Genomic DNA, 14,700 nt, shown 5'->3' on the forward strand with positions numbered 1-14,700 from the left:
ATTTAGCCTATACTCTTCAAACTTTATTTCTCACCCTTCTTCATATTCAGTGAGATTAATGTTTTCCCCTGATCCATGCCTTTCTTTCTTCCCCTGCCTTGTTCTTTCTAGTCCTTTCTGCCAGTGTAATTAATACCCATCATACTTGCCCCAATTTTGATTCCACCGCTTCAGTAAAACCTTTGTTAGTTATCCACCATGACTATACATAATCTCACTTACAAGCAGAGTACTTTTATTTCTTGTAAGAAAAGTCAAACAGTATCAAATAATTTTCAGTAAAACAAATGGTCATTTCTACTCCAGCCCTCCAGAGGAGAATTTCTTAATAGTTCTGATTCCTAGATACTTTTCTGTATGTATTCAAGTATATATGACTTATTTGCTTATCATTTCTTTTCACTACCATATCGGAGAAAACAGTTCTAGAGGCTTAATCATATTTAAGTTTGATTTTTCTTTTGGCAAGAATATTTCAGGAATGGTGTATGTACATTATATTGCAACATAATAGGAAACATATACTATCTGGTGGTCTTTCATGTGTGGATCAGTGATTGAGGTACTATCAGTCTGATCTACCCAGCCTTTCACTCAGTGATTTTATCTATCTCATTCTTTTAAATCTATTCTCCTCATAGATATCTACTTGACTGTTACCATAGTAAACTCATATGTAGATGTTACAAGGTCAGGCTCTGGAGCTACACTGCCTCCCATTTATGACCTTTGACAAATGATCTTTGTGCCTCAGTTTCTTTTATTGTGAGTTAGGTGCCCCACAAGGTTGTTTCAATGATTAAATATGTTAAGTGTTTAAAACAGTGCATATGGTATGTTCTGTCAGTCATTAGTAATTATTAGTATATTGATTTAGATGTTTTATTTTGCTGTTTATGCAGTGGCATTCATTTGCATAGAAAATGCTTTATTGTTTAGTACTCAATGTATTCTGTCTGGCAGTGAACCTAGGTCAGTCACATTGCCATTTTAAATGATAGCAAACTTCATATATCATCTATGAATTTTAATTAGAAAAACATTATTAGAAAGGGAGATTTGTTGCACTTGAGTTGTAATAAAGAAAAGAAACATTGATCATAACTACATATATGTCCTAGTTATTAGGAAAGAAAATTTCGAAAGAGAAAAAGCAATGAGTGACCCCATGGTTTTTGATTCTGAAAGGCTGTACGGTTCTTGAGATGGGAATTAAAAATGATCATACACTGTTATATATAATTTGAGAAAGAAGTCTAAAAGCCCAGTGCAGTTATGCAAACAAGGAACTCTTAGATTAACAGAGATGTAAATAGAAGGGGAGATGCAGAACTAAAGACAATGGTAGTATAAACCTTGATAAACAGCAAGAACCATAAAGTAAGCTGAAATTTATAGAAAATGCTTAAGACAACATTAATTTTTTAAGTAATATTTCAAATAAGATTAAGGTTCAACACGATCATCAAATTTTTAAGAAGGGTGAAGCCATCAGTTCATATTTTGCAACTGTCTTAGTAGGAAAAAAATAGTCTTTGAGTTAGAAAAGAAGATAATAATATTAAAAGAATAATAGGCCATGATAAAAAAGCAGCTATAAGTGAAATAATTAACTACTTGAATTGAATTGAATTTTCTTCATTTAAATTAATGTCTTCTCTAGCTCCCAGTGGGATTGCAGATATGCTTATGAAATCATTGAATAATCTTTGTGAATTTTATGAAAAATATGTTACCCGGCAATGAGCGAACACTAGCTTGATTATTTTAGAAAGGGAAAATTTGGGTTCTGGAAATTATAAGCCAGTAGATTTGTTAATAATCTTTGACAGATTTCTAGAATTTTAGTAGAAGTTTGTGAACATTTGTGAAAAACGCTCAAATGTAGAAATTTAAATGTGTCCACCACCAAGAACATATTGTGTCAAATTAACTTCATTTATTTTAATAAGGTTATCAGTTCAGATGAATTAGAAAAACACTATATTTGTAATTACCCTCTTTTTCATGGGCGATACATGCAAGACTCCCAATGGATGACTGAAACCATGGATAGTACAAAAACCTATGTATAGTTTGTTTTTTCTTATACATACATACCTGTGAAAAAGTTTAATTTATAAACTAGGCACAGTAAGAGGTTAACAACATTAATAAAATAGAATGATTATAACAATATACTATAATAAAAGTTATGTGAATATGCTCTCTCAAAATATCTTACTGTACTATATTCACCCTTCTCATGATGACGTGAGGTAATACAATGCCTATGTGATGAGGTGAAGTAAAGTGATTGATGTAGGCAGTGTGACACAGCTTTAGGCTACTACTGACTTTCTGATGAAAAAGTTTACTTGAATACAAGCACATCAATATGATAACATAGAAGACTAGTAAGAGCCTATAATCTGATGACCTGCAAGACTACTGAGAGACTAAAAGGGATGATTCGTGTCCCACTGAGATGACACGAGATTTCATCAGGCTACTCAACTGTGTACAATTTAAAACTTATAAATTGTTTATTTCTGGAATTTTCTATTTAATATTTTTGATCCGTGATTGACCATAGGTAACCAAAACCACAGAAAGCAACACCACAGATAAGGGTAGACCACTGTAGTATCAGTTTCTTAATTTTGGTGAAATATTTAACAGTCTTTGGCCATATTACTGAATAAGATATATTAGTGAATTGGTTAAATTTAGAGTAAGTTGGTGGACTTACAGTAGGTTGGAAGTCAAAACCAGCTTTTGATTAGAGGTTCAGTGTCACCCTTGAAAGAGATCTTCAAAACATTACAGCGGGATTATTTTGCATCAACATATCCATCATTGATCCAGCTGAAAGTTTAAGGAACAGGTTTATCTACTTGTAGATTATTCAGAGCTGGACTTGGATAGCTGGTACAATAGAAGGTAGTCAGGAACATGTCCCAAAACCTTACCTTATTAGTCTAGTGCATTTCTGTCTTCTTTCTTGACACAGCTTGACACTTTAAGTGTAATATATATTCATAATTTAGTTTGCTTCGGGGAAAAGAAACTACTTTTTTTGGTCTGTCTGATATTTTTACCAGGTTAATGTATGAATTGAATGTGCCGCTTTCATAGCATAATATCTTTAATAATACAGATTTAATAATAAAAACTGAAAATTAGAAAGGTCTCTACATAAAGTATATTTTTATCTTTTCTAGGAATACGAAGCACGGACAGGGAGGACCTGTAAACCACCACCTCAGTCTTTAAGACGTAAGAATTTTGAATTTGAGCCGCTTTCTACCACTGCCCTGATTCTTGAGGATCGACCATCGTAAGTATTCTAGTGAACATCGAGCACAAAGTTTATAGTTTAAATTTAATTTTGCTTACTGTTTCACACAAAAGATATCAAGAAATTAGATGTAGAGTGGTTTTATTTAAAAAAAAATTTTTTAATTCTAGTCGTGCATCCTAAAACTAATGGGAAGGAATATGTTATTGATGTTCAAGCTGTAGACATATTTTTGAGAAGTCTCTGTGAGCCAGTGTGTGAGACATAAAATCTTGGCTTTTTGTATTTTTTCCTATTTCAACCCTCTTCTGCCTTATATTAATATAATAGGGCAATTATTTTTCTTTTCTTGACATTTAATATGTACATAAGATGTATTTGTCCTTGCTTTTTAGACAGTTTTTGAAATTGAAACTTGAAATATTAACTATTGACTGTCAACTAGTTGGTTTGCTGTTATTAAGAATATAGTTTTAATACCCAGCAAACCATCTTAAATTCTTTTATTTCCATGTCTGCCCTTCCCATCTCAGCCTTCCACAGAGTTGCTATTCTTCAAAATATTGATTCTGGGTTGTTATCAGACAAAGCATACCTTCCTTAAAGCAAGACCACTTGGTTTTTAACTCCTTTTTTCCTTCTTGGGTCTCTGGATGAATTTTTTTCTTCTTCCTGACTTCTTTTTCCTTCCAGTATAAAAATTCCTAACCTTTTTTCAGTCATTTTCCTGATCCGTAGCTTTTTCTACCTGTTATCCTGAGAAGCATAATGGAAGGATCTGGAGGTTGAATGTTTTTTAGACATTGTGACAGAAGAAAAGTTGGACATAAGCACATTATTTTTAAATTATTGTTACATTTCTTCATGGTAAAGAATTGTGATCCTGATATTCCTTTTTTTAGGATTTGGTAGATATGTTCATATTCATTTTTCCATTGGTAAAACAAACAAACAACAAAAAAAACCCAGCTCTTCAGAAATTTAGTTATGAGGACATGCCAAAGTTTTATTTTAGTCTTGTTGCCAGGGAGGAGAATGAACCAGGCTGATTCAAAGAGTGGTTAGATGAGCAAGAAAAGTACCTGATTAAAGACTTTTTAGACTCTTGACTGACACCTTAATAGGTAGATAATTAAGTTCCTGAAGAGTTTTCTTAAACTTGTTAAAATTCATCTGAAATGGCTCACCAGAAATGTTCATTTCTTTCCAGAAGAAGTTTATAAAAACACTATGCAAAAAGTTCTATTCTAGACAAGTTGTTTGGGACACATTTTTTGTTATACTATACTCGATTTTATAATCAAACCTATCTAAGTCCCACCGTCATGTGTTTGCTCATATTATTACCTTTCCTTGAGAATACAATTATCTTATTAATTATTTATACTGTTCGCCTACCTAATCCTTAAAGGATTAGGCTTTCTCATTTCTATCAAGGCAAGTCTTCATCTTCAACCTTCAATGATATCTGCTGCTCTTAAATTTTTCTTGTAATTCATACACGTAGTTCTCTGAAATTGGTACTTGAAAAAATATACTAGACACAATAACATTATAAGATCTCATTGTAGCAAATGTGTAAACAACTGAAAAAAGTACTTTCTTTTTTTTTACTGTACGATTGACTTTCTGAAATTAATTTATTAATTCTAATAAATATTGTAGCTTTCATGCTGTTTCTGTGCAAGTTTTCATGTATGTGACACAGAAATTCAACTTGTAGCTACTGCTCACGCAGCTCTAAGATGCTGTGATTTAATTTAAAAATTTGTCCACCTTTTTAAATTTGAGGGGGTCTTTTTTAGGGGAAGTGATTTGTATGATTTACATTTATGTAACTGAGACAAACCAACAAACAAAGGCTTCCTATGGTATTGAAATCTCCATGGAGTACCAAATCACTGAGCCCTCCTACTTCAGCAGTTGAAACAGATAGATGTAGAGAACAGATGAGAATGAAAACTTAAGTTTTATTGAGGATAAGATCAGATGAGAATACCTGGGTACAACCTAAGTGTTAAATGGCACTTTCTACTTTATCTCCCCTAGAATACTCTTGTAGCAGATTTGGGCCAGCGAACATCTACGTCTTCACAGGTTGAGAACCTGGAGCAGAGATTTGTATAATCTAGGTTTCTTTTGTTTTTGCATGCAGCCAGGTTCTAGTAACACCACTACTTCAACTATGAGGTGGCATTGGTGAGAAGGTGGAGAAAGAGGGACATCCTCTTCCATAGGTCAAAGGTGATGATATGAGGAAAGGAGGCGTTTCCCACTGCAAAGGGACTTTGAATTGGTGCTGCTTTTCCTCTCATAGCCTCTCCTTTGCAAAAGCATCCAAAATCATTGGCGACGTAGGTTTTTATAGTCAGAACTTCTTTACATATTATGTAATTATAGCATTTAATCATCTGAAGTTCAGAGGATTTCAAATATAAAAATTTTTAGAATTTCATCATTTTGTTAATTATCTCAGTCCCTGTGCCTATCTTAATCCATTTCAATATAAAGACAGTCTTGGGTAGGAAGATAAGAGCATTCATACTAGCTGATCGTGTTGATATGAGCCTTTTATATTTTTTAAAGTATTTAGGCTTATAGGACTATTTTTTAAAAAACACCAATAGATAGATTTAATTAAGGACACAGTTTAGGGGATCTGGTCTTCTATTTATTGAGATCCTTTCCTGCACATCCTCTTCCCACATGGTCTAGACGAGCATTAAAACTTTCTGCAATAATGGAAATGTCCTTTTGTGCTGTCCAATACAGCAGCCACTAGCCACATGTAACTACTAAGCACTTGAAATGTGGCTAGCGTGTCCTAGGGAATGAATTTTTAATTTTATTTAATTTTAATTAATTAAATTTAGATAGCCATATGCGCTAGACTAGTTGCTACCATAATGTATTTTTCAACTTCTTTGCATCCCTAGTAATTTTTATGGATACCAGATATTACTAATTTACATAGTTGGGTGCTAGACTTTTTGGTATTCCTTTAAATATTTTTAGGCTTTAATCCGGTATGCAATTATTTGGAAATGGTTTGTTCTTTTGATCTAATCATTGTTAGAGTAGTTCCAGGACAGCTTTTAGTTTAGGGCTAATTTATCCTTATGACTGATAAGCAATATCTTAATACCCTGATGCCCTGTCTATTAGTAGGTCTGTCCACCCTGGCTGCTCCAGTGTGATCTTTGAGCATGCTCTGCTTATTCCTTTTGGTGTTTCCCTAGCTACCATAGTTTAATCACATGCATGCATTGATCAGTACACAGCCAAAGACTTGAAAGCAAGGATCCCCAAGCCCAAGGCAGCAGACCAGTACCGGTGGGTGGCCTGTTAGGAGCCTGGGCTGCGCAGCAGGAGGTAAGTGGTAGGCAAACCGAGCGAAGTGAAGCTTCGCTTGTATTTGCAGCCACTCCCCAGCACTAGCATTACTGTCTCAGCTCCACCTCAAATCATCAGGCATTAGATTCTCATAGCACAGGTCCCTGGTACCAAAAAGGTTGGGAATTGCTGCTTGAAAGAACTCTGCCACTTCTTCTCTTTAGTGTTGATCTGCAAAGTCTCACTGCCTTGAACTCTCCAACTCCAAACTGTTTTCTTAACACAGCCAGGCTGGTGGACTCTTTAGATACTCCCTTCCAGCACTGAGACTTGGAAACTCCAGGCCCTTGTCATATTACCCTTGTTTCCTTTTTCTTAACAATCACTGTCTGGTGCTGCTTGTTATCCAGTGTCTAAACACTGTGGTTTAATATTGTGTGTTCATTTTTCGAATTAAAGTGAGAGGGTAAACCTGGCCCCTCTTATTCTATTATAGTCTGAAGCAGAAGTCTTAACCATTATTCCTCTCTTCTACAACATACCTGAGGAACCTGACTAACTTGAGAAAAGAGGAAGAGGTACAATGTGTAATTTAAAAGTTTGTCACATACCTCTCCTCACCCTAGCCTGTTGGAAAATAATTTTAAAAATTGACTCCCAAAACTGGATATTATTATGATGATACATTTGGATGTGTGGTAGTACTTAAATGTATTTCATTTTGGATAGTCATATGTTTAAATCACTGACTCTGTGAAGCAATTGATTGTATACAAGTATATACAAGTGATTGATTATCAAATTTTTATTCGGAATATTATTTTAAAACTGTAAAAGTACAAAGCAGTTTGTTAGAAAAGTATACCTGCACATACCATATGATCCCAAAATTCTACTCCTAGGTATTTACCCAAAGAGAAATGAAAGCAGATGCCCACACAAGACTTGAAATAAATATTTATCGTAGCTTTATTCACAATGGCCCTGAACTGGAAACAGTTTAAATGTTCATTGAGATGGATAAATTGAACACTGCTCACCAGTTAAAAGGAATACATTAGTAATACACAGAACAGCATGGATGAATTTTAGAAATTTGCTGAGCAAAAAAAAGCCAAACACAAAAGAATCTCTATGAAACTTTAAAAGGCAACAAACTAATGTGTAAGTGATAGAAATCAGAGATGGGATTGCCTAAGGTAGGAGGTGGGTAAGTATTGCATGCAGAGGGTCACGAGGAAATTTTGTGGAACAATGGGAATATTCTATATCTTGATTGCTATGTTAGTTGCATAGGTATATGCAATTCAAACTTGTCAAAGTGTACCTTAAAATATGTTTCACATGAATATAAATTATACCTCCAAAAGGTTGACTTAGAAAAAACTGTAGTAAGTGGGTTTAACAAATAACTTAGAAATATTGGCTGAAATCTGACATTTGAAATACTATATATATAGATATGGCATATAAATATATATAACATATAAATATATATAAATATATATAACACATATAACAAATATTAGCAACCTGGATTCTGATTCTTTTCAAAAATGCAGAGTTCTTTTTAACTTTTTATTTTCTTAATGTATTAAACGAGGCTAGGTTAGAAATTCTTTGTATGTGGCCATTAAAAGGAAGAAGTTAATACATCTAAAGATTGGTCTTTTAAAAATTGACTTAAATTTTTTTTTTCCAGAAATCTTCCTGCCAAATCTGTGGAAGAAGCTTTACGTCACCGACAAGAATATGATGAGATGGTGGCTGAAGCTAAAAAACGAGGTATAAAATTTAACTCTAATTGGTAAATTTAATTTACTGATTTCAACAGGAGGGCGGATGATGAAATTAAAGTCTGTCTTTAGGATGATTTCTTATTTTTTATAACTACATTTGCTCTTAAAGAGAAATGAAATATCATACTAGGATCATAGTTTTTCTGCAGGTACTTTTACAAAACTAACTGGAGGAAAAAGGCAGCAGACTATGAGGGACCTTGTAATTTCAGTCATAAACCTTGGACTACTTTTATCTTAACTTATAAATGAAGATATTCATGAATCTATTAATGAAAATCACTTTTATAAAGTTTTTAGGCTTTTGATTTCTTAGAATTTAACATAACTTCCTTATAGCTGAGAGAATGTGATCTGAAATCAAAATGTGCTTTTGTGACTTAATGGATTCTCTAGTGTCTCAGTTGTGTTATTTTAATAGGCACATATATATATACTCTCATGTGCATAAATTCATACATTTATTTATTCATTTTCTTCTCCAACCAAAAAATATAAGGATAATTTAACAGTATTTATTTACTAAACACTGTTAGTTCAGGATATAGTTTTAGGAAATATTATACTTTTAGACATGTGCTTTTTTAGTAACAGATTTTTTTCGCTTGACTTAAGTGAATGGAATATTATAATAGTATATAGTTCTATTTTGTGGCACTATTTTGGAAATAAAGTTAATTCTTTAATGTTATAGTAAACCTATAAGGCCAGTTATCTTTCTGAAAGGCCTAATTATTTAAACATTGGTTGAGTTTATTTTACCATATAAAACTTGAAATATTTCTAACATACCCAACAAATTTTAATTGACTCTCAATGCTGACTTTATTATTTAATATTTAAGATAGTTATTGATAAGTAGGGGGAAAAAACCATATAGAAATAACATTGAATTGGAAAATCAGAAGTTCATAGCTTTAATTCTGTTTGACACTACTTGGATGTGACACTCTAAATAGACCTAGTTTTCATCTGTAAAGTGTTGGAGTCAGGTCAACTAGATCCAGGCTTTCAAGCACCCCCATCATCACTTGGTTTTTTTTTTAAAGCAATGGAACCTTCTCCAAAGCAATCTTACATAGAATCTTAATACATTAAACAAATTTTAGAAAGTGGAGCCACCTACTTGGCCTCCTGCTTGCCCCTTAAGATGGTTTCTGAGGCATATATATGTGAGACACAATTAGAGAACACTTTGGCTAGCTGATCTCTGAAGTCCCCTCTGGTTCTAAAATTATATATAACACTTCTCTATTTTTGAGGCATCTCTTCTTATGAAATGGTGACTTCTGATTTTCAGAGAGGTGTTGTGTGCATGTCTGTGTGTTAGGGGGATTTTAGAATTTCAGTCTAATTAGTAAAGTGAAACATCATACTAAAAAGGGTTCACTGTAATAGTGCTGTTGGGAAAATCAGTTTTTAATGTGGTTTTATGTGAGGAAGTTTATAAGCCTCTTGTATGAAAAAAAGGGTATTGGTTAGTTGTTCACAGTTTATTTTTTACATAGTTAATTCATGACAATTTTCAGTTCATTGATTAAGTATAAATAGGATCTGTGATACAGTAATCATTTAAATGATTTTTCTGGTCTTTGTTCCATTTTGTAGAATAAGAGATGTTATTTTAAAATTAATCAAGTTCATTATCGTTCTCTTTTTCCCTCCGTCCCTCTACCTCCCTTTTCCTTTTCTCCCCTTCCTTTTCTGCTTCCTTCCTGTTATCAAAATATTTTTTTTGAGAAAGCCTCTGTCGTAGACTTCGGTAGAATGAGAATGGGATTTTGATCTAGCTCTTTCGCATTGAAATAATTCTTACTTGTTTAAAACAGAAATTAAAGAAGCACACAAAAGAAAAAAAATAATGAAAGAACGATTTAAACAGGAAGAAAATATTGCAAATGCAATGGTAATTTGGATCAATGAAATACTGCCCAATTGGGAAGTAATGTAAGTAAGCAGACTTTTCCTGAATTTCCGTCTGTCTCCAAAGATCTGATATTTCCAATTCTCTATTTTTATTTTTTCTACCATGTGGCTTATGCTTTGGCTAAATTATACTGTTAACCAATGTCTGAAAAATTTCATGCTTATTTCCTTTACTTTTATAACTCTCCAGTCCCTAATACCTGCTTCCTTTATTGATCATCCTCTACGCCTGTTAGAATCTTACCTATTCTGTGCGTCCCATCTGAAATGCTGGTTGATTCATGAAACTTAATTTTTCCTAAGTTGCCATATTTTAAAAATTCTAATAAACCATCTATTGCAAGATACACTATTGATGTAATAGCAGGTTTTTGCAAAGGAATTGTTAAGTATGTACATTCATTGTAAGACGCATTTATTAAATGTTAATATAAAAGTGATTTTTAATATGCTTCTCCTAGTCAAGAGAATATGGTATGGTATGTGTATATATAATGTTTATTTTCTGTAATGTATCATTATACTTTGAAACTAATACACTTTTTGCTTTAGCTTTTATTTTTTGATATTTTTATACATGCCTTATCTTCCCTCTAGAATGGAGGGGAGGGGAGGAGATGTCTTCTGCAATGCCAGTACAGGATGTGCATTGGGAATTTGCTGAATATTGGACAGTGTGCCAGATATATTAGGCTTTTTACATAAGTAATTGCATTTGATTCTTAAAACTGTAAATTTACTCCCACTTATCTTACAGGAAACCTCAAGGTCAGAGAGGTTAAGTAATTTGCCCAAGGTTCTACAATTAATGAATGGTTAAACGAGATTTGAACTCAGGTCTATCTGACTCTAAAGCCAACACTTTCAGCAGACTGCACTGCCTTTCAAAGACTAGGGCCTTACCCATAGTAAATACTTTGCAATTTTCTTTCTGGTATTAAATTGACAATTCTTATGTTTCTTTTATCCTGTTTTATAGTAATTGTTCACATATTTCCGAGCCTCTCATTTTATCAGTGTAAATAGCAGCTATATAGAAAGCAGTTCTTTTTAAATTACTGTTGTTTCTCTTTAGAACTATATATTTTTTTGGCTTTTTTTTTTTTTTTTTTTTTTTTTTGCCTACAAGCATGAACCTAATGGAAAGAATGCATCACATACTTAAATCTCTACGTTTTTAAAATTCATTTAATTACTTGGCCATAAACTAGGTAAACCATCATGCAACTAGTATTTTTGGTATAAAAAGTAACTTTTTCCTTTTTTCTCCCCCTTTAATTCTAGGCGTAGTACGAGAAGAGTTCGAGAATTGTGGTGGCAGGGATTGCCCCCTAGTGTTCGTGGGAAAGTTTGGAGTCTAGCTGTAGGAAATGAACTAAATATCACTCCTGGTTTGTATTCTATATTCAGTTACTCCCACACATACAAAAAGCCATCTCCAGAGTTACAAAGCAGATTAGTAGATTGGCCATTTAAAAAGGCATCACTGTATATATATATATAAAAAATGTCATTTTGAGAACATGCTTCATTCTCCATCCCCTTCTAAAACCTGGTATGACTTACTAAGTTACTATATTTTATACATCAAAATAAGATTTGTGGATTTTCCTTTAGTTTACAACCGTCAGTAATACTTTTTGATATCAAAATATCTTAACTATAAGTAACTGCAAAAACTTCTGAGATTCTAGGTAGCAGTGAATAAATAAGTATATATAAGGAAAAATAAAATAGTCTAATTGTGGAAAGGTTTCCCCTTTATTTAATAAAACATAAAAAAGCTAGAAATATCTTTTTCTACATCAGTACCCAAACCAGTCCTTTTGGATTTTTTTATTGGAAAATTTAAAGTTTAAGAAACAGAAAAAGAAGACTCTCAAGGAATTGTTTTGTTTTCTTAAGTTTCTTAAAACCTTGAATGATAGGAATAAAATGTAGAGTAGTTTTGATGAAGCAAAAAAAAAAAAAAAATTAGGAAAGTGTCAAATAGGGGGAAATGTGAAATAGTACTAAAAGGTGCTAAATAGATCTGAATGGTAATGATGATGCTAGATGATGATGGCACCAGAGAAAGACTCAGGAATTCTAAGTATAATAATAAAAATAATATTTTGTTACTGTTACCTAAAATATTTATTTACATGTTCATTAAAAAAGTGTCAAGCAATAATAAAGTGCAGACTATATGTTTCTACCCTCTCTTCTACCCAAATTCCAATTTTAAATTCTATTATATAAGTACAAGTAAGCAATTTGGTATATGTTCTTCTGGTCTTTATTCTGTACATGTAATAAAGTGTGTTTCTACATATGATAATTTTTAAAGCTTCTCTTTTTCTTCCTTTTATTTTTTTCCCCTACAAAAAGTTTACGTCATGAGATTATTCTGTGACTTGCTTTTTTTGTACTATAATCTATCCTGAACATCCTTTTGTGTCAGTACATACAAGTGTACCTTCTGTAGCTGCACTGTATTCCACAGTTTGGCTGTACCATTATTTAACCATTTTCCTAGTAGGCAGCCAAATCAATAATATGTTTGTTAAAAAGAACAACAAGGTGTACTGTTTTTTATTTTTTTAATTAAAATTGATTAAAATGAATGAAAATTACCAAAATAAAATGTGACCGAAAACAATTTAGAAATATTTATGAAAAGCCTCAAAAAACATAACCTTTGACCTATTTATTCCATTTCTAAGAATTTGCTCTAAGGAAATAATCAGAATTGGGTGCAGAGCTTTTCTATAAGGAGATGTGTGTTATATTTAAAAGTGATGCCAACTTTGAATAGCATGATCACGTATGATTTTTAAAATTGATTTTCACAAATACCCATAATAAACATGTTATTTTAACTGAACTTTTAAAAAAATTTTTTAAGTAAAATTTAGGGGAAGAACTAAGTTTGTAATTTAGCTTAGAAAAGATTAGATTCTACATGACTTAACTGTTCTCTCCAAATGAAACAAATGTTTCTTTTGCCTTCTGTGTTTAGAGCAGATTAAAAGGAATGTTTTTACATTATAGTCAGAACTTTCAGTTAGAGAATTAAAATCCTGGATATTAAGGTGTAATCGTTTAAAGGAATTGGTTTTACATAGAGAGGAGGTGATAAAATATTGGCGGCTATTTGAAGTTTTGTTTTGTTTGCAGTCTTGTTTTGTTGAGAACTTTGGCTTTAGAATGTTAGGTATCCTGATAATTTAGACATTAAAATATTGGTTAAGTTGGTATTAACCTTTTATGATACCATACTGAAAAAGCAAAAAATTCTTTTTTAAGCTTGAAATTTATAAAGTTTGTTACATAACTGGGTCGTTTATTTTCAAAGTAATTTTAGATTTTCTCTATTAAACAATTGCATATGCAGGAATGGAAAGGGTACTCTTCTTTTTCATAAGTGATAGGAATGAAGCTAAATTTCGATTGAAGTAAATTTACTTTTGGTAATCCTTTTTACTTTCCATGGCTCTAGTATTTTGACTCTTCACCTTTTGTTTTTGTTTTAATCATGAAATTTATAACCATTAGAGAATAGTAATTAAGAATAAGGGTTCTAAAGGTAGTCAAGTGTGGTTCAAATCTTGGTTCTACCATATATTAGGTTTATGATCTTGGGCAAGTTACTTAACATCTAAAAGTCTTAGTTTTCTTCATCTGTAAAATGGAGGTGAGATTATTAGTTATCTCACAGGATTGTTATAACAGTTTTTTGTGATAATGAATATAATATAGTGAAACTTAAATTTGCTGAGACTGTATATAATAGCATCATTGTAAAAAATCAGAAAGCCAAATTCTAATCTCAAGGTATTTTCAAGTCCAAGACATATATTTGTCTTCTTCAAGCTCTAATTCGTAGATTCAAAATAAAATGACATGCAGAATCAAGCAAGGATTGAACTGAGGTGCATGTCTGTTTATTATAGATAAGCACTGTAAATCTTCTGTGAAGAGATGTCCTTTGATATTTTGAAATGTGTTACCACATTTTTCCTATTGGATCAATTTGTGGCTTCCAAAGGTGGTGGATTTGTTGGTCAGCATTTCTTTTTCCAAGATAGTTTTAAAATTTGAGTAGAATAGTGAAGCTGGACCTGGAAGCAGTTTGAAGTAAAAAAAGTGTGAACTTCAATTTGGTACCTGATAACTGAAAAAAAAAATTGTGTATCTAAATTTAAAAATTATATTCACCTCTTACACCAAATCATTGATGGAATGGGGACCAAATAATAGAAATTTTGAGTTTTGATTTCTTAAAAAAATTTCTTCTCTCCAAACCATTAGTAATAATGGAAAGTGAACAAAAGGAAGAAGAGATCAGAATAATAAGATCTCTTATTTCAAACTAGAAGT

The 14,700-nt window shown here is 32.3% G+C and overlaps 1 protein-coding gene across 5 annotated transcripts in view; it reads left to right on the top strand.

Moving 5' to 3' along the window:
• TBC1D12 (TBC1 domain family member 12) overlaps positions 1–14,700 on the top strand; it is an 89,258-nt gene that overhangs the window by 60,019 nt on the left and 14,539 nt on the right. For all 5 annotated transcript variants that reach the window (XM_036223085.1, XM_016164155.2, XM_036223084.1 and 2 more), the window contains 4 exons: positions 3,204–3,319; positions 8,316–8,398; positions 10,242–10,359; positions 11,623–11,729. In XM_036223085.1, the coding sequence (XP_036078978.1) occupies positions 3,204–3,319; positions 8,316–8,398; positions 10,242–10,359; positions 11,623–11,729 (424 nt within the window). The remainder of the gene's footprint in view (positions 1–3,203; positions 3,320–8,315; positions 8,399–10,241; positions 10,360–11,622; positions 11,730–14,700) is intronic.

The sequence above is a fragment of the Rousettus aegyptiacus genome, unplaced genomic scaffold (genome assembly GCF_014176215.1).
Source record: "Rousettus aegyptiacus isolate mRouAeg1 unplaced genomic scaffold, mRouAeg1.p scaffold_m13_p_6, whole genome shotgun sequence".
NCBI lineage: Eukaryota > Metazoa > Chordata > Mammalia > Chiroptera > Pteropodidae > Rousettus > Rousettus aegyptiacus.